This window comes from Mustela lutreola, chromosome 10 (genome assembly GCF_030435805.1).
Source record: "Mustela lutreola isolate mMusLut2 chromosome 10, mMusLut2.pri, whole genome shotgun sequence".
Taxonomy (NCBI): Eukaryota; Metazoa; Chordata; class Mammalia; order Carnivora; family Mustelidae; genus Mustela; species Mustela lutreola.
The window spans coordinates 44099087-44125980 of record NC_081299.1 but is presented as its reverse complement, the minus strand read 5'-3'; the positions used below and the strand labels follow the sequence as shown (position 1 = coordinate 44125980).

Here is a 26894-nt window from a genome sequence, read left to right as displayed (position 1 = left end):
AAAAAGTAGGAGAGAAGAAGGCAGGGAGAGCCATGCAGTGGCATTGAGAAGAGTGTCAGTGGTGAATGTTGGGCAGCAGTAACCGAGATTCATAACGTAACGTAGGCAAGTCTTTTTATGACTAGAAATAGGGGAGGAAATGTATCAACAACCCTGTAATTCCTTGCGTAGGAGAGGGAGGGAACGGTGAACATTCACTCCACATTGGAGGGGGACGGAGGACATGGGACATGGAGAGAGATGAACGCAGTTGAGGCACATGAAGTGAGGAGCAGAGAGTGGTGTCAGAGACGTGGGACACAGGGCAGGGGTGACGGTGACTAGAAGAGGAGAACAGCTGAGGGGAAAGATTGCTTTTCTGTTTTGCTTTTACCTTAGGGAAGTCTAGGTAGTCTTTGCAGGCTGACTAAAAGAAAGATCAAAGGAAAAGGGATAGTCGTAGGGCCAAGTTCTCCTGCCCTGGAAAGAAGCAGGCCTGCATTTCCTCGGGCAAGGAAGGAGGGAAGGCTGGAGGACAGGTGCAGGAATTCCTGTGGGAGGCCTGGCGGGGAAGAGGCTGGGCCAAGACCCGAAGAGATAAAGGGAGCGTGGCTGAAAGAAGCCCCAAGCCGGTGGAAGGCCTTCTGCCCGGAGCTTGATTTCATTTTCAGAATCGCAGAGGTATTCTCAGTGAAAACTCATTTCTGATACTCCCAATCACAGAGCTCTGGAATAAAGTCATCTTACTGCTGGCTTAGTGTCAGTTAATCTGCATGCCAGGCAGTGTTCTGAGCACTGAGAACAGAGCAGCGAACAGATCAGAAAGAACTCCACATGCTTGTGAAGCGTACTGTGTGGAGGGGAGAGAAGCAGTAAAGAGGTAAAGGTAAAAGCATATGCCAGCAGGTGATATAGAGAAGGGAGTGGACAGCGTGGTGATTTTCAGTAGGGTGATCAGGGAAAGTTTCACTGATGGGGTGACATTTTTACAAAGACCTGAAGGAGGTGAGGAAGGGAGACTTGGGGATCCCTGGGGGAAAGCCATCCAGAGGAACAGCCATTGTGCCCCGGTGCAAGACAGACAGACCCAGTGCCTTCAGAGACCAGCAGGCCCATGCGGCTGGGATAGTGGGAGGGAGGCAGAGCAGGGGGATGTGAGGTTCCAGGCATACCAGACAGTCAGTCAGCTTATGGGTCTTAACAGGTTTCAGGTTTCTGGCAAGACTCTGCCTTTTCTTCTCTCTAGGAAATAGGAAGCCATTGGATGGTTTGTGCAGAGGAGGAGCTCTGTGATCTGACTGAATATTTTAAAAGGATCATTCTGATCTTTTGAGAATAGATTTTGGGGGTGGAGAGGTCAGAGTTGGGAGCAAGAAGAACAGTTAGGAAGCTTTTTTAATAAGAGAGGTGGTAGTGGATGTGAAAATAAGCTTTACTGAATATACCAAATCTAGATAATGCTTTCTAATTGGTAGTTCTTCTGGTAATGAGATAGTGGAGAATCCGTGAACTCACACCAGTGAGTGAGAAGGGGGACAATCCAAACACTCTATCTTTTGGCTAAGCAAGGACTCTGACTCTACGTAGACCAAGAGTTACGGGTATCATAGGAAATTGTTATGGTAGAAACATGTAAGGTTTGTGCATGTATAAGGCTCTTCTAGAAATTTTAAGTAAATGATAACATTTACATGAACAATTAAATTAGTTACAGAAAAATTCCTACGAAAGAAATGAAATCTTTATTTAATATCCTGCCTTTTTCTTTTCTTTTCAGCTTGGTTGTAAATGTCATGCAGAGGGACTCCATCCCATCGGAGGTGGACTATGAGACCAGGCAGGGAGTTTACTCCATCTGTCTACAACTTGCCAGGTACATAAATACAACATCTTAGTCTCATAAGGCAGCCCTTTATTTCTCTTCCCAAACGCTCATATTGAGTAGCGTGAAATGACCTCAGATAAGTCCAGCTTTTTGTCTCCTTTGCAGGTTTTTACTTGTGGGACAAACAATGCCCACGTTATTAGATGAGGACCTCACCAAAGATGGCATAGAAGCACTTTCTTCTCGCCCGTTCCGAAACGTCAGCCGGCAGACAAGTAGGCAGATGTCCTTATGTGGTACCCCAGAAAAGTCATCCTACCGACAGCTGTCCGTGTCTGACAGGTCTTCCATTAGGGTCGAGGAAATTATCCCTGCTGCACGAGTTGCAATACAAGTAAGTGACTTATGTGTTCAAGAGAGGAGAAGTCCCTCCTGTTATAGGGAGGGGCTGTGCACACACAAAATTTCTTGACATGAATGTAGCCTTCACAGAACCTACAATGAGCCAGAGAGAGACCAGCAAGGCAGAAATCACTGTAATTCAAGGTGGGAAGTATCCGGCATTATAGGAGAGCTATAAGGCCAGAACATTCGTAGGCCTTCAGGGGAAGTGGAACAGTTGCCTTCACCTGTGGCTGTCATGGGCGATTTTACCTAGGAGGTGGCATTTGCACCAGGCCTTAGAGCTAGATGAGGTGACAGAGAAGCATGGAGAGTTGTTCCCTCAAGAGTGCAGGTGTGAGCAAATCTAGAGAGAACACAGCCTGTAGGGAGGGTCTCGGGGTCGTTCACGTGGCCCAGAACGTACAGTGTGGAAGAGGAGGAACCATAAAAAAACAAATGAGAGACAGGTATCCTAATGCCTGAGCGTGGAGGTCAGGCTCTTGGGAACAGATAGCAAAAGTACTGAAAGTCTTTGAACAGTCTAGAAGCATGGGAAAGGCTGTCCTGGATGATCGTGGAGGAGAAGGAGTCTCACAAAACTGAGACCAGTAAGAAGGGGATGGAAGTCAGCAGGAGGAATGTGTTCAGGTGCTTCCTTTTCTCATAACAATCTTCCCGCCCTTCTTTAGACAATGGAAGTGAGTGACTTCACGTCTACTGTGGCTTGTTTCATGAGGTTGTCGTGGGCTGCTGCTGCGGGACGACTGGACCTGGTTGGGAGCAGCCAACCAATTAAAGAAAGTAATTCTCTGTTTCCTGCTGGAATCCGAAGCCGACTCAGCAGTTCAGGTACTGATTTAAAAGGATAAAGTCATAAAATCACCAGGCAGGAAATAAGCTGTGTGAGTTACCTATGCATAGGCTGTTGGGAGTCACAAAAAGGAGGAAGCCTTTTCTCTTGCTTTTGAGCGTGAGTAGAAACCCATCAAACTGTGCACCTGAGACCCATGCACATTACTGTACGTAGGTCAGACTTTCCGGGAAAAGCGTTGATAAGCGCAGGGGAAGTGGGGAAACCAGATCAGCAGAGTTTTTAGCTTGCTGAGTGTTGTAAAAGTGCCATGAGGCCAATAATTGGGGCCATAATAAAATTCATCTGGAATTCCTACCTGGAGAAGTCATTTGCTTGGTTTGGCCAATTATTTTCTGTAAGGCTTTTATAAATTGGTTTCCCTCTTCAATTTATATATGTATTTTTACCTCAGAAAAAGTTTTAAAAATGTATGACATTCATGGAGTGAAATGCAGAAATGTTAAACGTGCAAGCTTTTTAGGATTTCTACATATGAATGACCCAGTGAGGTAAAGATGAGGAACATTTCTAACATCTCAGGAAGGCGCATGCCTACCAGGCTGCGCTGTTATAACTTCTGTCACCTCAACTGAGTCTTGCGTTCTAAGTACACTGTGAGTGCCTCCGAATGTGGTTTAAAGCAACTGCAGCCACATAAAGTGATGGTCTCTCATTTCTTAGACCAGAATGTCTCCTTGCACTCTTTACTTTATCTTGAGGATTCTGGAACACATGAAAAGGATATTATGATACCATGAGGGTCTGGTGGGGTCCACAGTAACCTTCTGCTTTCCTGTTCCCAGGAAGCAACTGCAGCTCTGGGAGTGAAGGAGACCCGGCAGCCCTGCACGCGGGCATCTGTGTGCGACAACAGTCTGTGTCCACCAAAGACTCGCTGATTGCTGGGGAGGCTCTGTCTCTTCTTGTTACGTGCCTGCAGCTTCGGAGCCAGCAGCTGGGTAGGGAGACTTGTTTGCCCTTCATCTCTTTCGGGGAAAGTCCAAGTTTCTGTTGAGAATTACGTACATTCCGTCGTAAAAAAGGTCACAGTAATAGAAATGGAAAGGGGGGAAAGCTGGCAGGTAGACTAGGTAGGAGGAGTGATTAGAGTGGCTAAATTCTGAACAAGTATTTATTGAGCACCTTCTGTATACAGGGTTCCATGGTTAGGTATTAAACGGGCAGTAAATCTGCTCTCTAGGAGCTTACTGTCTAGTTGGGGAATGAAGACAACCCAGATTTATATAGGTTATAAACTGCAGAATTAGAATTCTGTATCCATCCCTAAACTGGTGATGACTCTAGCATTCAAAGTTACAGAACTGCAGACTTTCCCTTTTATCTTCATCTGTGGGCTTTGGCAAAAACTGCGACTGTTACTAATTGCACTTCAACATTAGAACACCCCAGCGTCCAGCCCCTGGTCACTGTCTCTTCTCTGTCTACATCCCTTCTCCCCATGATCTCATCCACCATCACAGCCCCAAACTCCCTCTGGTGTCTGAATGTGGAACTACAGCCTCACCCACCACCCTGACCCTTCCACTTGGCTCTCAAGAAGACATTGCAGGCTTGAAGATGGGTCCACAGCCCAGCTACCTAGCTGGCCCATACCACACATGTTTTCTCAGCTAAAGTAAAGAAGTTTCATTCTTCTGATTGCTCTGGCCCAAATCCTTGAGTCCTCCTTGATTCCTTTTTCACACCCACTTCTGTCAGCACATTCTCCTTCTAGCCACGTCAGATTCCGCCCTCTGGTACCTTCACTGTTACCCTCCCCTGCTCTGGCATCCTCCCTCGCTCAGGTTATACCCGTAGCACCCGAACAGATCCCCTGCTTCTACCCTTGCAGTTTATTCTCCACACAGTAACCAGAAGGGATGTTCTGAAATATAAGTCAGATTGTATCACTCCTCTGTTTAAAACCCGGCAGCAGCTTCTCAGTTCCCACTGAGTAAAAGCCAAATCTTTACTAAGGCCAGACAGAGTCCACCCTTTCGGGACCATCACCTTCTCCTGCTCTCCCCCTCACTCACTGTGCTTCGACGTCCCTGGCTTCCTACCTGTTCCTCATCACTCCGGGCACATTCCTGCCTCAGGGCCTTCACACTGGCTGTTCTCTCCTCCTGGTATGTTCTTCCCCATCTTTCCACATGGCTCTCTCTGCCTCATTTCCCACAGGTGTGCTTAATCTCAACCTCTTGGTGAGACATTCTCTGACCACAATCCTCCTGTCCTCCCAGCACTACCTGAACCCCATACCTCGCATAATTTATTTATCGTGTTTATTGTCCTCATCCCTCCCCACCTAGATTGTAAGCCCTATAAAGACAGAGACTTTTGTCCATTTTGTTCCCCACCGAATCTCTCACACCCAAACACTGCCCAGTGTATAGCAGGTCCTCAATAAATATTTATTCAGGAATGAAGTCTTAACAGTTCCACTTCTGAAAGCCCTGTTCTTCCCTGTTATTACTGATTCAGATGACCTGTTACATCAAATTGTTGACTGTTACTGTGTTTCGTGTAATAACCAAACTCGTCATATAAGATAAGGTAGCTCTGGAAAAAGTTGGACATTTGTAGGACAGTAATGTAGTGTCCAAAATTACTTACTTGGAGCAAGAGTGCTTTGAAGACACATATAAGAAGTACAAGTCATTACGAAATGCTTAGAACAAATGCCATAGTTGAACCATAGTTCAATTTTCCCATAATTGTTTAGTTTTAGAGATATTTTCAAGTCAAGATGAAATAATTACAACTTCTCTTCAAGCTGTTTATCATTTATACTTTCATTGTAGAATATTGATAGTTCATCAAGGCAAGACATACTGTTCGACAACTGGTGTGTACAAGGCGCTGTGCTAAAATGTGGGGGCAGAGAGGTGACCGAGACATGGTCCTGTTCTTGGACACCTGAGGTTCTCAATGGGGAAACTCAGAGATGTGGAGGCAGTTGTGGAAAGTACTGAATTCATTTCCAAGTAGAAGAGTTGAATTTCTGTTATAGTTAAGCTTAAGAAAGTATTCAGAATTTCTGAAATTTTGAAAATGCATTTTCTAACTTGGTTCCCCCCTCCCGCCCCCAATTCTCTTTATTCTTCTCACTAGCATCCTTCTATAACTTGCCCTGTGTTGCTGATTTTATCATTGATATCCTGCTTGGATCACCAAGTGCTGAGGTAAGGATTTTTGTACATTACAAAAAACGTCCCCTTGGTCCTTTTCTGTCCATGGCCCTCCATACACCTGCAACGCTGTGCACAGGGCAGAAGGCATGGCGTCTGGTCCTCTTCGGAGTCCTACAAAGCGCTCCGAGAGCAAAGTGACCATTTGGACAGAAAGTTCTGTATTCCACCAAAAGTTGAGAGAGTACTAAGACTAACTTGTGTTTGTTTACAACAAGCAGTGTTACAGCTGGTGTGCACCCATAGCCTGGCGTTCAGTGTCACCATTGTCAACATTGTCAAATCCAGAGAGACCAGCTTCAGGCCGTGAATTCCCACTAGATTTTATAATTCTTATTTTCTTATTCGACCTTGAAAAATAATTATGAAATACCTGAAGAGTTTTTTCTTATTTTCATTTATATTAAATTAAATTATGAAACTTTTGAGTAGGAGACTGGAATCATTTGGGGGATCAGTTCTCTGAGCACGCTTCTTTTTAATCAGCCCTAGTTTATTCAATGTAAACGTTACCATCAGTGATGAAAACATTCTCCTCCTGATAGCCTCCCTCAGAGTGTGGACTTTAGAGGAAAATCACTTTGTAAGCAGTGTCAAAGTGTTGACTGTGTGTCCTTCACCACTGATGATGTAATTTCAGATTCGCCGTGCTGCCTGTGATCAGCTGTACACTCTTAGTCAGACAGATACTTCAGCTCACCCAGATGTACAGAAGCCAAACCAGTTTCTCCTAGGTGTGATTCTCACGGCTCAGCTACCTCTCTGGTCCCCAACTAGTATTATGAGAGGAGTCAATCAGAGGTATGGAATCTAGATTAAAGTTCATGTTAAACTGAAAGAGAATAATGATTTGTGTGCCACTCCCCTGAAGTCATTGTTGAGATGACAGAAGATTTTCTCCTTTCCTCCTGTAACATTTGTGTCCCAAACAAGGGCTTTTTAGTTCTTATTATTTCCACTCAGGACAGGAGAGTTAGAGGAAACACTATACTGCCAGACTTCCTTCCCCTTGAATCACTTCCACCTCCCACCTCCACCTGACGTGGTCCATCACCCACAAGAGAAAGAAGAGCTCACTTGAGTGGTGAGAGGCTGAAATTATGGGAGCCCCATCACTTGATGAAGGTGATACTGCTCATGTCTTTGAGTTTGTCACTCAGATCAGCATACTTCCGAGCTCCCTATCTAGATGAAGCTGGGGTGTCCTTCTAGCTCTCTCCCTTGGTTTTACAAGTACCTGGACATGGAGGGAAGCTGTGGTCCAGGCTGATGGAAGGGCTTGGATAAGTCCATTCTGCCCACCCTGCTGTATCTCTGTGGGCTAGCCTGCATGCCAGGCTGCCCCAGTCTGGGCCCAGGATACAAGGGAGGAGATCCCACACCGCCCTCCACTTTCTCCAACTTCGCTTCACCAGAGAAACCTTGTCATAGGACATGAAAGGTACCACTGAGATGTGTGAAATGAAAATTTTGCAAGGGAAGAAATGTTAGAGCTACCCCAGCCTCCTACATTTGGATAAGTATCCAAAGCCCCAAGTTTGTATCCAAACTTGGTCTGTTTAAGCATACGTAAGCATTTAAGCATAAATTCAGTGGTGTTAAGTATATTCTCATTCTTATGCAACCATGGCTACCATCCACCTCCAGAACTTCTCATCATCCTGAACTGAAACTCTGGACCTGTTAAGTCATGAAATAAAAGGCTGATAAATTCAACTCCACAAAAATTAAATTATTCTGTGTGGGGGAAAAAAATACCATGAAGTCAAAAGTCAGTTCACAGGCTGGCCGAATAGATTTGTAATGAGACAGACAAGAAACTCATTTGATAACATATATAAGAAGCTCTTAGAAATCACTAAATAAATGAGCCAACAACCAACTGAAAAATGGACAAAGGACATGAAGAGACAGTTCGAAAACAAGTGGTTTTTTTTTTTTTTTTAGATTTGCTAGAATTTTTTTTGACTGCAACAAAATTTACATAAAATTGATCATTTTACTCATTTTTAGGTCTAGAGACCAGTGACATTAAGTACATACACAGTACACATTATTGGGCAGCTTTCCCCACTACCCATTCCCAGAACTTTTTCATCCCAGACTGAAGCCCTGTACCCACTAAACTTTAACTCCCCATTCACTCCCCCTCCCCCATTCTACCCTTTCCAGGTTCATCTGTGTCATGGTTCCATCTCTAACCAAGACTGAAAAATACTTCCTTTGTCTGTTCTTTCTTTTGTTGCCTGTGCTCTTGGCATCATATCTTAAATCATTGTGTAATCTAATGTCATGAAGTTTCCCTGCTATATATTCTATCTTTTTTATAGTTTTCCCTCTTGCATGTATGTGTTTGATCCATTTGAGTTAAGTTTTTTGTGTAACAGAAAGTAAGAGTCCAGCCTCAGTCTTTTCCGTGTGGATAATCCAGTTGTTCCGGCACCGTTTTCCCCATTGAATGCTTTTGACAACTCTGGTGAAAACTCCTTGCTTGCTTGCTGATTGATTGGCTGTTCATTTCTGTTCCATCGATCTGTGTGTCTTTACACCAGCACCACACAACTTTCTTGCTCTAAGTGTGGTATTCCGTCCTGGTTTTCTTTCAGCGTTGTTTGTCCTCACTGTGTGAGTCTTTTGCTTCCTTCGTTAAGTGGACGCCTAAGTACTTTACTCTAATTTATACTATTGTAAATGGAATTGTTTTCTTACTTTTTCATATTGTTTGTAGGTGTATGGGAGCAAAACTGATTTTCATATCCCAATTGGGTATCTTGCAACTTTGCTGTATTTGCGGATTAGTTTTGAATTATTTTGTGTGGATTCTGGGGTTTTCCCTACACAGGACCATGTCATCTGCACAATTAGAATTGTACTTCTGTGTAAGCCATTTTTTAGGAAGCAAACTATTGCACTTAATACTTTTTGTAGACTCCCAATTATTTAATATAACTAAATGTTAAGGGTTTGATTTTCTGGTAAATTTCTCGAAACTCAGGAAAAGAAAGAAAGCATTGGATGAGTTTTTAACATTTTGAAACAATCTCTTGGATGTAGAACATTTAACTTCACATAGAATTAAATCTTCAATTTTTTTTATAATTTGAAAAATGTGTTTCACAGCTTACTTGAATGCCCAGGTTTGGCACATTTCTTCCATATAAGTGATGACAATACTGGCATTACTGTGGTCTGATTGTGTGCCATGAAGCATGCTAAGTTCGTTGCATTTGTTTATCATTTATGTCACAAAGGACAAATGAGTTTATCAGTTATATTATCTCCTTAACAATCATAATTCTTGGTTCATTCTCTATTCTTCTCGGTAGTATATTTTTAAGCCCTTTATGGATGTGCATGTACATGTGTGTGTGTTTATTTCTAACACTCTAATAAGCATTTTAGAAATTAGAAACCAAAGAAATTGGCCCTAGACACCCAACTATAAGTGATGGAGCCAGGAATAAAACCAAGGTGCCTTGACTTGAAATTTTGTGCCCTTCGCTACTTTAATTGCAGAAAAGCTTAACTGATCATCCTAGATAAAAGAATTTACCTTTCTCTCCTCTTGCTCCACTTTATTTTTCTTCTTAGTATTACCAGTTAATACATGTATTTTTAAAATTTCTTTGTCTCTTTTGTTCCTTTTCAACTGTTCCTCTAAAACAGTTCCAGGCATGTAGTAAGTGCATAGTAAATACTGGTTGGTATTTGAATGAATGAATGAATGTGATCTAGGTGATGTATGCAGTCAGTCCGTACATCATTACAAAATGGGAGATTTAGTAAGTTTCTTCTTTTTACACTATTACTTCTTTAGTGTATCTGTATTAGCAGAATCTTTAGTATGCTTCTTGCTAAGATACTAAAGTTGAATTAATGTAAAATAGTTCTTTTATGCTTAGGAAAATTCCATTGTTCAACTATTTTATGAACCTGTTCTTAAAAGGAAAATGCTTTTTATTTTAAAATTGACCTTTTTTAATACTTGAAATCTTATCTGTTTTTTAGACTGTTATCTCAGTGTATGGAGTATTTTGATCTAAGGTGCCAATTATTAGATGATCTAACAAGTAAGTAGATGTAGGACTTTGATTTGTGGGGGAAAGGGGGGAGTAGAAAAGAAAGCCAAATGGACATTTCTATATCTGACTTAATGTATTTTCAGTATAAATGAGGTTATATTTACTTGTTTGAAATTGAATTTTATTTTCTTGAAAATTGCACATAAACCCATATACCAGTTCTCTTCTCCTAGCATATAGCCAGCCATTAAAGTATTGAGAAGATTTGTTGATTTTAAAAATTGTCAAAGACACGTTTTAATTACACCGATACAGAACTGTTAGGAAGAACTATTCTCCCTAGTATAGTGAATTCTGACCATTTTAAAGGTCGATCACTGAAGAAAAGAGGGAATCACTGTTGAGGTATGTTGATAACAATAGAAGTCCATTAATTATTTAGTGTTAGGTGATTGAAGTGTTGTTCGAAATTTTAGTGATGGAGCGTTTAGATTTTGATCATCTGTGCTTACTCATGTATAAGGCAGAGGTATGCTGGGGTGATCTGTGTAAATTTTAGTTGTTCACATCAAGAGTTTATTAGTTCATTTCCCATTCTCTACATAAAAAGATTTGCTTCAGCTTCCAGGAAATAAATAAAAATCAGGATGGACAAAGGATTCATTAGAAATACTAATTGAGAAAGAATGTCCAGACTTGGGGAGTTACACGGAAACACCGTGCCTGTGTGCAGGCGCTAAAGCTGCACACAGTCAGAATTTGGTCATGAGGTTGCTGGCAGACAGAGGGAAACAGGAAATAGCTATGTTCGCTGTTGTCAGGACCCTCGAAGAAAACCGAATGGTTTCTCAAAAGAAACAGATCTTTTTGATGGCACTTAAATCTAAAAGGAAGCTTGCGAAGAGGTCTTTGTCATGGACACATGAAGACAGAGTGACTGTAAGCCTCCACATAGGTCTTAAGGCAGTGCTCTGAGTGGTGCAGTGAAACAGGGGTGTTGGAGTCTGAGATAATGTAGTCGGAGTGCCTGCCTGTCCTCTAGACACATGGGCTGGGCGGCTGACATGTACATCTAACCGTCTAGCCGAGTGCCACATTTTTCAGCCAGGCTTCTGTTGAAAGGTGGGTGGCAGCCAGCAAGGTTTGCTCTCTGGCTTGGACTTGGCAAGTGTGGTGTGCTTTGCCTGTCGAGGGCTGGAACCATGAATTGGCTGTGATACATAGGACTGCAGAAGTCATGAACGAGCACTTCACATAAGCCTTCCCTGTGTCACTGACTGACAAACGAGGGAATCCAGGGTGCCTTGTGGGAATGTTGAGTGCAGAGTGGGAGTAGTAGCAGTAGTTGTCATTTGGGGAGTAATTTGTATATGCCAGTACCTACACTAGGCACTTCATACCCAGATCCCTGCCGTCTAGGTGTTAGCCGAGGGCCCACTGTGTGTAAGTGGACTCCTGTCCCGTGCTGGTCCCACTCTGACTGACCCTGAAATATTCCTCTTCACATCATCCTGTGGGACCTTACCGCTCATGGCTGTTGTGACTCAGAAGGAGAGTGCAGTCACGTTTTCTCTCCTCCCCAGTCCCATCTTCTGGGATGGAATCTGGCTTTACTCCTTGTTTAGAAGAGAGTAAGAGAACTTACTACAGCAGAGCAGAGTGGTTCTCCAGGGTTTGGTACACTGTCCAGAAATACTGTGCTGTGCTGAGTCCTTTGCAGGACTCCCTTGGCCTAGGTGACACTGCGGGAGCCTTGGCTCTCCTTATACCCTCATCCTTGCCTCCACTAGGGACACTTGCTGGCACACACACACACACCCTGCCTCCAGACTAGGAACTTCTTCAGAACAAGATTGTCCCCCCCCCCCCAAAAAAAAAAGAACAAGATTGTCCCCTTCCTGAGACAAACCATAAGAGACTCTTAATCTAACAAAACAAACTGAGGGTTGCCGGGGGGGTGGGGTGGTGGTGGTGGAGTTATGGACATTGGGGGGCGGTGGGAGAGGGCGGTGGGGTTATCGACATTGGGGAGGGTATGTGCTACGGTGAGTGCTGTGAGGTGTGTAAACCTGGCGATTCACAGACCTGTACCCTGTACCTGGAACTAAATAATATATGTTTATAAAAAAAAATTTTAATTATTAAAAAAGAAAATTAGCCCCTTCCTGACCTTCACAGAGGGGCCCTCACTACAGGTTTGGTTTAGGACTGAGAGAGTGAGAGGGTAAGGAGTGAGTGCGCATGCGCTGTCCCAATCCTTGGGGCAACAGCTCCAGCCCACTGCTTGTTAATGACAGCTGTCTCTGATGGAGGAAATGGAAGGTTGGGATTTGACTTTGCTACTGTAATTCAGGATTTGGACTCCTTGGGGGGAAATCCTTCTTTCTTCAAATGGACTTTTTTTTTTTCCCCCTAAGCTTCAGAAATGGAGCAGTTAAGAATCAGCCCAGCGACCATGCTCGAAGATGAGATCACTTGGCTGGATAACTTTGAACCTAATCGCACCGCTGAATGTGAGACCAGTGAAGCGGACAACATCTTATTGGCAGGACACTTACGGCTCATTAAGACCCTTCTCTCACTCTGTGGGGCAGAAAAAGAAATGCTTGGTAATTATTGCTTCATCTTCCCATGTGATAGAATACCTTGCTTCTTAGTTATTGCCATAGTATTGTGTGTAATTAGGAAAATAAGATAGGTGCTCCACGCTCCATAAAAGACTGGCCCTTCAGGTAAAACGAGATTATCTGGGATTTTAGTGGCTAACAAACTTAAGGTTTGTTTTACCTGCATCATTAAACCATGTAGAGAATTTTATAGTATTCAAAACGGATCATGTAACTTCTTAATATCTAAGTAAAAATTAATTCAAAGTACAGTTTTCTCTTTTTGCTATTTTGTGCTTTATAAAATATTATCTGTTGTAAGTCTCACTTATTTTAAGGGTAATTCTCATCTGGGAGGCAGCCCCAATCACCACCCCCTGCATAGTGTGGGGTACATATGAGTGTCCTGGGGCACACATATAATTTATGAGGGCATATTCATTATTATAAATTATATTCAGAAAATAAGTCAAAACATTAATTATTACTTTTACCACACAAACTAAGCTCTATAAAAATCTTCTTGGCTACTGGGGATACATAGAAAAGAGTGATTCTAAACCAGGGTGAGAAGGGCACATCATTTTACCCAAAGAAGGCAAGATTTTAAAAGTTTCAGAAACCCTTCCGTGCCCCCCCTCCACACACCCAGAGTAAGAAGTAATTGTTCACTCCAACTGTTCTGCCTTGTGGTGTTCTTCGCATTTGTGTTTCTAAAGTGAAAGCATGGCTTCTTTCACTCCACCATCAGCTCCTAGAGGAAGGTACCCTCGCTTCTCTATCCTTGTTCCCTGGCCACGGCCCTCCAGCCCCTTCCCACCCCTCTGCCCCATAGAGCTTTGCTGTGTGTTATGTAAGTGCTCACAAAATAAGCATCAAATAAAATTGAATGCCCTGCCATTGGGTGGCCTTGGGTGCCTTTGCTGCTCTGATATGAAAGTACAAAAACAGGATCTTTGAATTAAAATGTGTTCCTCCTCAACATGAATATTATGCTCTATTCCAGGTTCATCACTCATTAAACCATTGTTAGATGACTTCCTTTTCCGAGCTTCTAGAATTATTTTAAATAGTCATTCTCCAGCTGGCAGTGCCGCCATCAGTCAACAGGACTTTCATCCAAAGTATGGAAAATGCACGTTGTGTTCAGTTTTGGTAAAAATTCTAATTCGAAACTTTAGTCCAAAAAAGATTTTCTTAACTTGGAATTTGTCGTCCATCTCGTGAGTGTGTGTAGTTAATAAGATAATATCCACTATATAAAGAAATGCATGTAAAGGGGCTTAGGATAAAACCTGTCTGGCACATAATAGGTGCTGAGCCGTGTATGCTGGAACCATTCTTATCATCCAGTTGGAAGAAGAAGTAATAAATTATGTGGTTAACTTGGTCAGTAACAAATTCCAAGAGAAACTGAGGTGGTAAGGATTATGTCCAAAGTAAAAGTAAATAGGCTCAGAATCTCAAGAGTTTCTTCTCGGAGGAATGTGTAGGTGCTGTAGTGCATGAACTGTGATTTGCTGTGTATCCGCCATGTCCTGATGATTACAACTGCTAGTGATTTATTGTGGTAATTTTAGAATCCCATATTGTATTCGCTTTTATGGGTAGAAATTTGAAAGATCTTTTTGTAATGTTGACCCTACTTGGGTGCTCCTAGAGCTAGGAGGAAGCTGCTTCATGCTGCCATCTGACCTTCCTCTGAATCCAACTTACTTTGCTCTTAGGAAAACCAGAGTTAATTAAATAATCCTGAAGGAACTGGGGATTTGGTATTTAACCAGTGAAAAACATTCCCATATAATCTTAGTGGTTATTGGAATGGGCAAGGCCTAATAAGCAGTATTTCATGGAATCTTAAACTGTATCTTACCATGTGTGAGTATTTCTCTGTGTAGAGTTTTTTTACTAGCAAAATCTGTTTCAGGTCATAAACCTTCATTAGCACTCTTGGGCTGTCTCTTGGGCTATGACTCCCATCTTCAAGACCCCTGCTCCAGTCTTGTTCTGGAAGATCTGGTGCTAGCTCCATGGGAATCTCTTATGAAAGCAGTAGAAATACAGGAGTTTTCCAGCTTTCAGTGAATGGAGAAAATAAATCTTCAGTACTTTTTTTTTTTTTTTTTTTTTTTTTTAATTCAGATAACCTATAGAGTATTATTAGTTTCAGAGGTAGAGTTCAGTGGTTCTTCAGTGGTTTTATTGAAATTTTATTCATGAATCCTTTTCCTTATATTTATTAAAAGCAACACCTTCATCAGCAGGGAGTTGGGTTGTTTTAATCATACACAGTGCCTTGAGTAGAAAAGGTGGCATTTTGTCTCATCCTCTCCTGTGTACTGAGTGCTACTCATTCACCACAATGACTCCCCGCCCTTTCCCACCTAAACCCTAAAGCCAGAACGAGAGTTATAATACACAGAAGTATCTTCACGAGTAATGCTTACTAACACTGACCAAAGAAATTTTTCACATTTAGCCCATGTGTTCTTTACTGGTCCTTTGCAATCCAGAAGTCCAAAAAAGAAGCCAAGGACAGTGCCAGCTCCTGGGCGCTGTTCTCAGGGCATGGCACAGTGCTGATCAAAGAGCCAGCCCTGTGGCCCTCACTCCCCAGCCCATGAACACATCTCCTACACTGCACTACATATGTGTTTCTCTCAGAGGTTGGATGTCCTCTTTTCTGTGTATCCTTCCTAACCTGTGATCATCTCAGTAAGGCAAGGTTGGCATAGGTGACACTGAGAAGTTACTGTCCTTCCCCAAAATGATGTCTACTAAAGGGGAACAACATCAGAAGCCTTTAGTTTTCCTGCAGGATGCTTGCTAGTTACCTTTTATCGTCATTGTTAAACAAAATTAATTTAGCCTACCACATATTTCTGCCTCCATTTTCTTAGCAAAATGAAGCAGACTCGTGTCCTTGAAGAGTTTTGTTTTTTGTGGTTTTTTTTTTTTTTAAGTCTTCAGGTGCATATAGGCATTTATGGGCATTTATTCTGATTTGTATAGCCTTCTTTTTCTGCCATTTAAATATTTGAATTTCAGGGTGATAACAAAAATTGCTCTTGCTACTCTCATGTTGTCTTTGATAAAATTTTTGGACTCTTTGTCCTCCTTTATTGCTGATCCAAACCTTAGATAAAAATACTCTGGAAAAAAAAAAAATACTCTGTAGTCCTAAGTAAGAGATTTTGCTACTCTACCAGGCCAAGAAGATATTTAGCTCTCAGCCATAATCATCCTTCCTGTATTCATGGCTTCTTCCTTTAAGTAAACACTTCCCCCTGGGTTCTTAGAGCTCTGCCATTGGACCTGATTAGCCCTGTTTGAGGAACTGCAGCTCTAATACTTTCATTTCAAATGTTGATTTAGTTTAATGAGCTGTCTAAGTAGACTATTCACTGTTGGAATTGACAGGTGTCTTCTGTTTTCAGGTGTAGTACAGTGAATAGCCGATTGGCAGCCTATGAAGTCCTGGTGATGTTGGCTGATAGCTCACCTTCAAATCTGCAGATTATCACAAAAGAACTGCTTTCTATGCATCATCAGCCCGACCCTGCTCTTACTAAGGAGTTTGATGTAAGTTTTCTAGACCTTGACACACGTCTTGTTTTTGGAATGATCAATTAAACATACAGCTTTAAAGCTTACGTTTGCTTTATTATAATCAGAGAAAGTATTATTCATATACCTGTCTTGTTCACCTACTCTAATCAACTAGAAACTACAAAGTTACTTTATTACCATTGTCATACTATATTTCTCAGCAGTACCCTTTTTCTTAACTAAAGAGGAGACATGTTCAAGTCAGCTGATAGTCACTTTCAGAAAGAAGTAGCACTTCAGCCCATTTGTGGAGTAGCTGGGGGTGGGGGGCACAGTGCCCGACACTGGAAATACTGACTCAGACATTGGCTCTGCCACTGTCTGCATTCATTAACATTCAGCTAAGAGTTACTGGGCTTACTAGGCACTAATAGGTGTGTTAGGCTTTGGAGCTCCTAAATGAAGACAGGATTCCAGCCCTCAAGAGAGGCAGTGTATAATGGAGGAGACAGAGCCATAGTCAGGTAATTTCAATATAATGTGATGAATTTTAAGATACAGGTCATGTCCCAAATGCTCTACCAACAGAGAGGCACTTGACCACCAGGTGGCGGTATCTTTAAGAGCTGGGGAGCCTGGGTCGCTCAGTTGGTTAAGCGCTCAACTCTTAATTTTGGCTCAGGTTGTGGTCTCAAAGGGGTGAGATGGAGCCCTGCCTTCAGGTTCCCCCACTCAGCGAGGAGTCTGTTTCTCTCCCCCCACCATAACCCCCCACCCCTGCCCCACTGTCTCTTCCCCTTCTCTGCTCATGCTCTCTCCCAAAAATAAACAAATCTTCTTAAAAAAAAAAAAAAAAAGAGAGAGAGAGCACTCTTATGTCTCGCAAGCCACCTGAAGCAAGGTGGGAAGGTCATTCCAGCAATGAAAGGATACAGGACAAGGCTCTAGAGCCGGGCAGCAGTTTAGTGTTCGTTGAGATCTGCAGGAGGGAAGCCCATCACAGGTGCACTGGAGTACCAGACCAGGAGTGGGAGGACACTTGTAGAGCTTCCTTCACCTTCTCCTCGAACATCGCAGAGTCAGGCTTATCCCTTTGGAAGCTTGAGCTGAGTACTATGGAGCATACGGGGAAGGAGGGAAAGGAAGGGGCACCAGATAGAGAAGATAGCATTTGCAAAATGAAATGTGAGCATGGAAAATAGAAACTGTTTTTGTGTTAAAACACTCAGTTTATAAGTATGTTTTTAGTTTTACATTATTTGTTTAATAGATTTAAATGGAAATTTTATTTTTCTCATAAGGGATTGTATCAGCAGCATGAAAAAAGCACTTGCCTCATATAAATACTTATTTTTTAGCACTATTATGAACTCACTTTTCTTATTTTGTAGATTTTTAAAAATCTCTGCTTTGGGCTACAAATAAATTGTAGTGTTGATTAGATCTTAGAAATCACCCTACTCTACATGTATGTCAAATGTTAGTGGAAGGTATGTCATATTTAACAATTCCCTGAGGTCCAAAAGATCTACAGGCTTTTGTCGGTTGGTTATTACATGGATGCAGATACTTGAGCTATGTAGGTTAGGTGATTCTGGGTATGGCCTTAGAACCAAGATTCCGCTGACATGGCATTCAGTATCCTTTTCAACTTCGAGAAGTGCCATGTTCAACTTCATCCAAGTTGCTTTTCCTAGATTATTTCTAACCAGAAAAGCATTGTAACAGAGTTAGTATAAGGCATCTTTAAGTGCAGTGCAAGCATAATTACTTATTTAATTGTATGCTTACTTATAAGTTCTGCTGTAGAAGACTGTTACTTTCTTTAAAAGGAGGGGAAGGAATATGAGCCTTCCTTGACCATTCCGACTGGCCAGGATTCTTCATAGTAAATACTTCATAGAGTTCTGTTTCTTTTTTGCAGAGTACTACCTCAGTTTGTAAGTAGATATATTTACTTGATTGATGGCTGTGTACCCTGCTCGACTGTGAGCTCCTTAGGATAAGGGACCACATATACCTCCTGAGAGCCTGGCACATAGTAGCCCCTTCATGAGTTTTTGTTGAATGATAGGTGACGGAATGCATGACTACCAGATGGATAGACAAATAAACAGTATGTTAGGTACTTCATCAATGGAAAAGGAGCTTTGAGATAGTAGTATTTTTTATTTGTATTTGCATCGGCAGAGATATTTCAAGAACATAGGTTGGGTTAGCCTGACTCCTAGCCCACTGGATGGATGAGTCTGTGAGTTTCTCTTTTTCCCTTTCAGACAGCCCCGGTGCACATGTGCTGGTGGCAGATACACTCATTCTGTGTCTACCGTTTCCCTTCCTCTGTTTCCTAGTACCTTCCACCTGTGGATAGCAGGTCCAGTTCCGGCTTTGTGGGACTGAGGAATGGCGGTGCTACGTGTTACATGAACGCAGTCTTCCAGCAGCTATATATGCAGCCTGGACTCCCTGAGGTGACTTCTCTCTTCTTTCCTGTATGGTATGAAAGAGAATGTGTACACAGCCTGAAAATTGTCCCAGATTTACAGATCACAAAGTTGACTAAAGCTAGATGTAACTAGGGATTTTATCATAGCTTCTGAAATACATGTAGACAGCATGTTGGTGGTTATGTCTTTATAAATTTGCTGAGGGTGTATGTTGCCTATTTGGCAGATAGATTGGACTAAGTGGGATTTTTGAATGAGGTTACTCTCAAATTCTATTCCATAAAATTACTTCATGTTTTTAGTATTTTAGAAAAATTAGGGTCTCTCATTGATGCTTTCTAATAGTTGTGTTGACCCTTGAACGCAGGAGTTAGGAGCACTTACGCTCCGCTCTCCCAGTGCCGTCAGAAGTTTGCATGTAACTTTTTACTCCCCTAGAACTTAACTACTGACAGCCTACTGTTGACTGGACAATTAACTCCTATTCTGTGTGTTCTGTGTATTACATACTCTATTCTTACAATAAAGTAAGCTAGGAAAGAGAAAATACATTTATGGTACTGTTCTGTATCCAAAAAAATCCATGTGTACCTGGACCCGTGTGGTTCAAACCATGTTCGAGAGTCAGTCTGTACCAGAAGTTGGTGCTATAGCAGTTAGTAGTTTTGAGAATATTCTATGTAGATCATTTTTCTTTCATAAAGATACTGGTATCGCTAGTTCCAGTTTTTCATGATCAAACACAGCCTCAGAGAAATGACTTGTCCATGATTCCACCAACTCAGAAGTAACTAAGGCTAACCCTACTCAGAGCTATAGCCGCATCCAGACGTACACAGTGTTGTGACAGCAGTGTGGGCGGTACACGTGCGTCTGCCCAGGGCCCTGTGCAGCAGTGAACTAGCTCTGGCTCATGCTCCTCGTTTCTGTCCTTTCTATGTAGTCATTACTCTCAGTGGATGATGACACGGACAATCCAGACGACAGCGTGTTCTACCAGGTGCAGTCTCTCTTTGGGCATCTGATGGAAAGCAAGCTGCAGTATTATGTACCTGAGAACTTCTGGAAGGTATGTCACCCAGTTAACTCTAGATTTCAAGACACTGGATCCTTGGATCTGGCGGTAATTGTTTCTGTCTTTATTGGTTCTAGACTGATCCCACTGCCAGGAACCTACAGAAGAATGGGCTACACCATTCTGCTTAAGATGGATGCTTGATTTCAAATGATGAGAAGATTAAAAAGAGTCATTTATAATTTTAGGGGTCTGCTGATCTTAATGATTTTGAATATTTTTCATGATTCTGATTTTGGCTTTTGGGAGTATTTGTTCAAATTATCCCGATTTCACTATTGCCCTAAATGAAGGACATTACTCTGTTTCACAGGAGGAGTACCTGGTATCTTCCTCTGTGGTTCGGATAGTTCTAAGATGGAAACTCTGTTCCATGGCCTCAGATCCCACCCTGTGTGGCCTCACGAACTTGTGACAGTAACACGGGGGCCAAGAGCAAGCCTAAGTAGCCAAACACAAGCTTATCACACTTCAGTGAAAGTGTCTACTGCCCTAATAGGGAACTTGGTTTTTAGAAGCACTCAAGTGCTCTCTCACATTTGTGTTCTACCATGTTCAGATATTGCTAACTTTTCCTTTAATGATGTATTTAATTCTTGTTGCATAGATTTTCAAGATGTGGAACAAAGAACTTTATGTGAGAGAACAGCAGGATGCATATGAATTCTTCACTAGTCTTATTGATCAAATGGACGAATATCTCAAGGTAGGAAGAAAATGTCACTTTCTCTCTGACTCCCTCAGACTCTAATACGAGAGCGGTGCGGCAGAATGGACATTACTGTGAAATCGGCCAGTCAGAATCTGGTCATCTTTAATACCACAGCTGTGAGTCAGTTCTTGTGGGGTTTGAACATCAAAAGAGACTAGACTTCTTTTCTTCATTCATCCAACCCTTGGTGAGGTGTGGAGCTCTTAACCCATACTCCGGAGTGACCACTGCGGGTGCCCCAAGGTAGCCTGGCGTCAGGCGTGCTGCCCTCACTGGGGACCCACCAGCCCGTGCTCTGCAGTCTGAACCTGCCAGAGGGCCAGATTAGAGTTGTCGGCGGGGTGGGGGGGGAGCCCAAAGCTTCCTGCCCGCACCTAGCACGACGTGTGACCAGCTTCCCTAGTTACAGGGCACCTCCCAGTGAAGCAGGAGACCCAGGTTACTGCTTTCCTTTTTCAGATCATTTAGGAATATATAGCATTTTATCCATAAGAAGGAAGAAAAGATTAGGGAGAGTTGTTCCTAACCCAGTGGTCACTGCGGGCAGTGTGGGGGAAGGATTCAGAATCGCCACTGAGTACTGTTCTTGTCACCAGCAGGGACTGGCCATCTCCTCTTCCTTCACCAACAGCTTAAGCTGTTCTGAGAGTCGGGCCAGTGGCTTCCATTTGTCCCATTTGATCCCAGCTTAAGCTAGCAATACGACTCCCTGTATTTTAGCTGTTAAGTTGAAATCTGCACTTTAACTTAGGCTTAAATAAAATTCTGTGTAAGCGACGTATAAATTCTAGGGGCATAAACTAAAATTCTGTCCCTTTATTCCAACAGAAAATGGGGAGGGACCAAATTTTTAAGAATACTTTCCAGGGCATCTATTCTGATCAGAAGATCTGTAAAGACTGTCCTCACAGGTTAGTCGAAGATACCATGGACATCAAAACTGATCATCTTCATTTTTGGATTTTTTTCCTCTTAATTGGTAGTACTTTATTGATTTTCATCCATGTTCTACTTGACTAAAGTGACAGTATCTAAAAATTTCAACTATGATCTTTTTTACTAGTATTTTTATTTCTTAAGCTGTTGTAACAATTTATTGACATGTTTGAGTTGAGCCAATTTCTAGAATATTCAGATTCATGCTTAGTATTAAGCAAATCATGATGCAAGCAGATGCTTCTGTATTCATGTATTTAAGGTGGAGCTTTAAGAGTACTGTAAGTTTCATCTATCAGTACATGGACTTCTAAAGGAAGTCACAAATCCTCAAACAGAAAAGTATGTGTTGGCTCATTTTGTTAAGCAACTGCCTTCGGCACAGGTCATGATCCCAGGGTTCTGGGATCGAGCCCCGTGTCAGGCTCCTCGCTCAGCGGGGAGCCTGTTTGTCCTTTCCCTCTTCCCGCTACTCTGTCTGCTGTGCGCACACTCGCTTGCATGCTCTTTCTCTCTCTCCATCAAATAAATAAATAAAATTAAAAAAAAAAAAAAAGTATATGTTCCCTGGGTTATCCTGATGCAGATACTAAACTCGGAGGAAATATTTTTGCAGTAGAAAAAGGCTTCAGTATTGAGGTGAAAACATAGAAATTGCCAGTTGGCTACAGTAGTACAGCACATGATTGTCATCCTTTTTAAATGATGCTGCTGGTATGTCGTGAATTTTGCATTGTTGAGAGACTTACAGATCTCTCTCTAAGTGGACCTATAAATGTTTATTGAATTTTCTCTGCTTTTGACTTCTGAAATTCTTTGCTGAAAATCATGATTTTTTAAGGAATTTCTCATCATCAAAAATTGGCATTTTTATTTGGCAGTGTGGATTAATTTCACTGGTTATGAATGTAGTTCTGTGTACAGTCTCTGGTATTGCGATAATTTCAAGACCTTTACATTCCACTGTTTGATTATGTTTTTCCTGTGATTTCCTAACCAGATATGAGCGTGAGGAAGCTTTCATGGCTCTCAATCTTGGAGTTACTTCATGTCAGAGCTTGGAAATTTCTTTGGACCAGTTTGTTAGAGGAGAAGTTCTAGAGGGCAGTAATGCATATTACTGTGAAAAGTGTAAAGAAAAGGTATTACATTTGCTTTTTTTTTTAGAAAACAAGATTAATTTGTTACTTGTTTGTGTTTTATGTGAGGACAATATTAAGCTTCTAGTGTTGTTCCTATTAAATTGTGGTGTTATCTGTTTTTACCTGGGCAGGAGAAGCCCATGGAAATCTCTGAGCTTTATATGATTTGGCTGTTTTATTTCCTCCATGGAGATAATTGGGTTTTGCTTTTCTTTAGAGAATAACCGTGAAAAGGACCTGCATTAAGTCTTTACCTAGCGTCTTGGTAATTCATCTAATGAGATTTGGATTTGACTGGGAGAGTGGACGCTCCATTAAATATGATGAACAGATAAGGGTAACTTCTTTTCATTCCCCCCAAAATACCTTAAAACCATGACCTCTCCTTTCTGCTGTTTACTTTTTACATGTTTAATTTCCATCTCTACTGTGAAAGGCTGTGGTCTCAGCATTCAGAGGAGTATAGGGCCCCTTGTCTTAAGCAGCTGCTGCTGCTGGACAAGCAGATCTGGGAACAGCCCTCCTCTCTAGAAGTCGTCCTGGCCAGAGTGCGGAGGCGGGCCTAGCTAGAATTAGGAAAACAGCCCTCTTATTTGAATCTGACTTAATGGGGTACTGCTGTCTGTGTTACTCATCAACATTAATGTGGTCTTTTTGCTTTTAAATAGTTTCCCTGGATGCTAAACATGGAGCCTTACACAGTTTCAGGAATGGCTCGCCAAGATTCATCTTCTGAAGTTGGTGAAAACGGGCGAAGTATGGACCAGGGAGGTGGAGGATCCCCACGAAAAAAAGTTGCCCTCACCGAAAACTATGAACTTGTCGGTGTCATTGTCCACAGTGGACAGGCCCACGCGGGCCACTACTATTCCTTCATTAAGGACAGGCGGTAAGAGGGTCTCACGCCACTTCCTCCTCCTGCCTTTCAGTAGTCCTACCTCCACTTCCTCTGCATTCCTGTGTCCCTTCTCCATTCCTCCTGCCATCCTCTGTCCCTCCTTTGCTCCCCCTGCCCTGCTCTGACCATCCTTGCCTCCGAGTGTAGTGTAGAGAAGCTTTTGCATTGCTCTTTGGTGTATTTCGTATTGGATTTTTAAAATGTACTGTAACTGTTTACCTCTTTAGTTGGAAAAGTTGTTTTAGAAGCTTACGTTTTTTTCTTGAGTATTTTCTAATAGTAGTCATCCTCTGTATGTATAGACAATACCTAGAGATAAAGGCTGGGGAGGAAGATGTTGGCTTTTAATCTCATAACGTTTGTTTCCTCTGTGGGCTCCAGAGGGTGTGGAAAAGGAAAGTGGTACAAGTTTAATGACACAGTCATAGAGGAATTCGACCTAAATGATGAGACCCTGGAGTATGAATGCTTTGGAGGAGAATACAGACCAAAAGTTTATGATCAAAGTGAGTATTTACAAATGGATGTTTCCCGTTAGTTTTATATTTTTAACTTAAGGTTTTCTGTCAGATTGGAAGTAGTATTCTTAACATAAAATGTAATTCTTTTATTTTTACATACCATTGTTCTAGCTATATAGATCCACAAACTCCTTGATAGCCAGAGAGAAAATACTGAGGCTGCTTACAAAATGTTTTGAAACTATTTCCTTACAGCAGCCCCCAGAGGACAGGTGATAGAGTAAGTTAAGAGGAAGAAACAAGTATCAGAGAGTAACTAATGAATGCAAAATTTCAACTTTAAAAATCATTTCAGAAGAAGTAGTTGTCCACTAAAATTCTCAAATTTCCTTTTCACTTACATAGAGGCACAATTAATTACAGAAGACATCCCTAACACCTGGGTTTTCAAACCGTGTTTATGCAGTATGGCAAAACAGTTTTTCTCTCTCCAGCCACCGCCCCCAGAAGAAAGACTATGAGGAAAAGGACCTCAGAGAATCCAATTGGAATTTGCTACTTGGGGGTGAGGGGAAGACCTTTTATAGAGATGTGAGCGCTTCTGAAACCTGATTTTGTAGTACTCTAGGGGCATTTAAAAATGTCTGTGTTTGGGTCAGAGGAGAACAGGGGAAATAGGCGAAGGGACTTAAGAGGAACAGACTTCTAGGTAGAAAATAAGTAAGTCACAAGGATGGAAAGTAGGCATAGGAAGTATAGTCAATAATACTGTAATAAGGTTGTGTGGCTACAGATGGTAATGACACTTACCATGGGGAGCATTTCATAGTGTACCTGATTGTCAAATCATTGTGTTATGTACCTGAAACTAATAGTATATGTCAACTACACTTCAATTAAAATTTTTTAAAAATTGTACCTGTATTATATCCACTATATTAGATTTTGATACCATACCAAGGTAGTCTTTTGTGTAGAGTAGTTACTTTTGGCTACAGATAGTTAATGGTTAAAGATAGTATCATTGCCAAAACTTACCTAGATTTGGCTGTCCTATACAGAATTGGTTAAGTGAGGCCAATTATAATCCCATCCTGTGTCACAGAATTTATTTTAAATGTTAATCTGCGTTTTGGTTAAATTTAGACTTGCCTAGGGATGTTTCCCTTCTTTACCCCATTACCATACAGCTTTCTTCCTATTCCTCTATGTCCCCTTTCAAGTGATTCTAAATAGTATTACTGGTAAAAAGACATTTTACTTACATTTTGCTTTTAAATTTTGTAAGTACTTGCTTTATTTGTAGGTCCTTTACTTTATTTTAAATTGTGAAGACAAGAAAACATTTTTTATTTACAAAGATTTCTTCCTGTCTTGTTATAAAGCAAACCCATATACTGACGTACGCCGAAGATACTGGAATGCCTATATGCTCTTTTACCAAAGGGTCTCTGATCAGAACTCCCCAGTGTTACCAAAGAAAAGCCGGGTCAGCGTCGTCCGGCAGGAAGCCGAGGATCTCTCTCTGTGAGTTTCTCTTCCGCATAATTCACTGCACCATTTCAGCAGGCGATCATTATAATCCTGAATATACTGTTTGGCATTTTAAAATAATTTGTTAAACAAGCTAGAGAGAAATTCTAAAAAGAAATTCTAAAAAAAATTCCCCTTTTCTTATTGCTACCTGTTTATGATTCCTTAGTAAGAAGTTACTTGGTATTTAGAAACATGTATATAAATGATTTCATTCTAGCATTGCCATTTTTTTCTACTTTCAGCACTTATTGGGTACACTTTATGTCCAAAGTGTCGCACTTGGCCAGCACTGCCAGCGTTGTTGGTTTTTTTAAGGTCCTGTTGTCTATAAATTTGCATTTTCCTATATTGGATTTGGAAAGTATGCGGTTTATTGCCAAGTCTAGTGCCTTGTTACATAAGTCTGTCTGCTCTACACCAGACTATTTTCTGATTCCATCCTTAGGTCCGCGCCATCTTCTCCAGAGATTTCACCACAGTCCTCTCCCCGGCCCCACAGGCCTAATAATGACCGGCTCTCTATTCTGACCAAGCTGGTTAAAAAAGGCGAGAAGAAAGGACTGTTTGTGGAGAAAATGCCTGTGCGAATATACCAGGTAAGAACCATATAGAAAATTCTAAAGGAGAAAAATTCAGATAAAAGTCAAAATCCACCTCAGAGGTCCAGATGTGTTCCTGCTGGCCTCCTCGTGGACTTGGTTGGATCTCAAGTGCCTTGTCCTAACCACCTTGTGCCACGAGTGTCTTATACCAGGTCACAGAGGTGACCACAGACTCGAGGTGGCCGGCACTGTCGCCAGCCTGCCGTGTGACTGGAGGGTGTCACAGATAGACACGTGGGAGGGCGTGAGCACTAAAGACACACGCGGCTGAAATATAGGGTTCATTCCTTTGGGGAAAACTATTGTGACAGTGATGACCATCAGTTATTGAATATCTACTCTGCTACATGCTGTAAACAAATTCTTAATTCTTAAAACATTCTTGTGGAGTAGCAGGTTTTACACTCATTTTTTTAAGAGGGAAAGAGTGAGCTCGGAAAAGGAGAAGTGACCTGCCAGTGTCACAGAGCCAGGATTTAAATTCAGCACTGTACAACTATCCAGTCAAGTCTTTGTACACTAAGTAATCAAAAGCTGAGTAACCAGAACCAGAGAATTTAAGAAAAGTATGCAGTTTTTTGTTTAGAGAGAAGAATTAAGCTCTCCAGTGTAAGGAAAACATTGAGTTAGTTGTACTTGGAAAAGCTCTGTTTGCCCCTCAACCCAAAATAGCAGG

The 26894-nt window shown here is 41.8% G+C and overlaps 1 protein-coding gene across 3 annotated transcripts in view; it reads left to right on the top strand.

Annotated features, from left to right (window-relative positions):
• Nucleotides 1-26894, top strand: part of USP24 (ubiquitin specific peptidase 24) — a 136438-nt gene that overhangs the window by 81069 nt on the left and 28475 nt on the right. For all 3 annotated transcript variants that reach the window (XM_059137846.1, XM_059137845.1, XM_059137844.1), the window contains exons 33-52: nucleotides 1757-1852; nucleotides 1970-2198; nucleotides 2878-3037; nucleotides 3845-4000; nucleotides 6156-6226; nucleotides 6873-7033; nucleotides 10241-10302; nucleotides 12672-12863; nucleotides 13867-13984; nucleotides 16298-16442; nucleotides 18761-18880; nucleotides 19800-19925; nucleotides 20539-20637; nucleotides 21472-21554; nucleotides 22580-22721; nucleotides 22939-23058; nucleotides 23390-23610; nucleotides 24001-24125; nucleotides 25466-25607; nucleotides 26062-26212. In XM_059137846.1, the coding sequence (XP_058993829.1) occupies nucleotides 1757-1852; nucleotides 1970-2198; nucleotides 2878-3037; nucleotides 3845-4000; nucleotides 6156-6226; nucleotides 6873-7033; nucleotides 10241-10302; nucleotides 12672-12863; nucleotides 13867-13984; nucleotides 16298-16442; nucleotides 18761-18880; nucleotides 19800-19925; nucleotides 20539-20637; nucleotides 21472-21554; nucleotides 22580-22721; nucleotides 22939-23058; nucleotides 23390-23610; nucleotides 24001-24125; nucleotides 25466-25607; nucleotides 26062-26212 (2719 nt within the window). The remainder of the gene's footprint in view (nucleotides 1-1756; nucleotides 1853-1969; nucleotides 2199-2877; nucleotides 3038-3844; nucleotides 4001-6155; nucleotides 6227-6872; nucleotides 7034-10240; nucleotides 10303-12671; nucleotides 12864-13866; nucleotides 13985-16297; nucleotides 16443-18760; nucleotides 18881-19799; nucleotides 19926-20538; nucleotides 20638-21471; nucleotides 21555-22579; nucleotides 22722-22938; nucleotides 23059-23389; nucleotides 23611-24000; nucleotides 24126-25465; nucleotides 25608-26061; nucleotides 26213-26894) is intronic.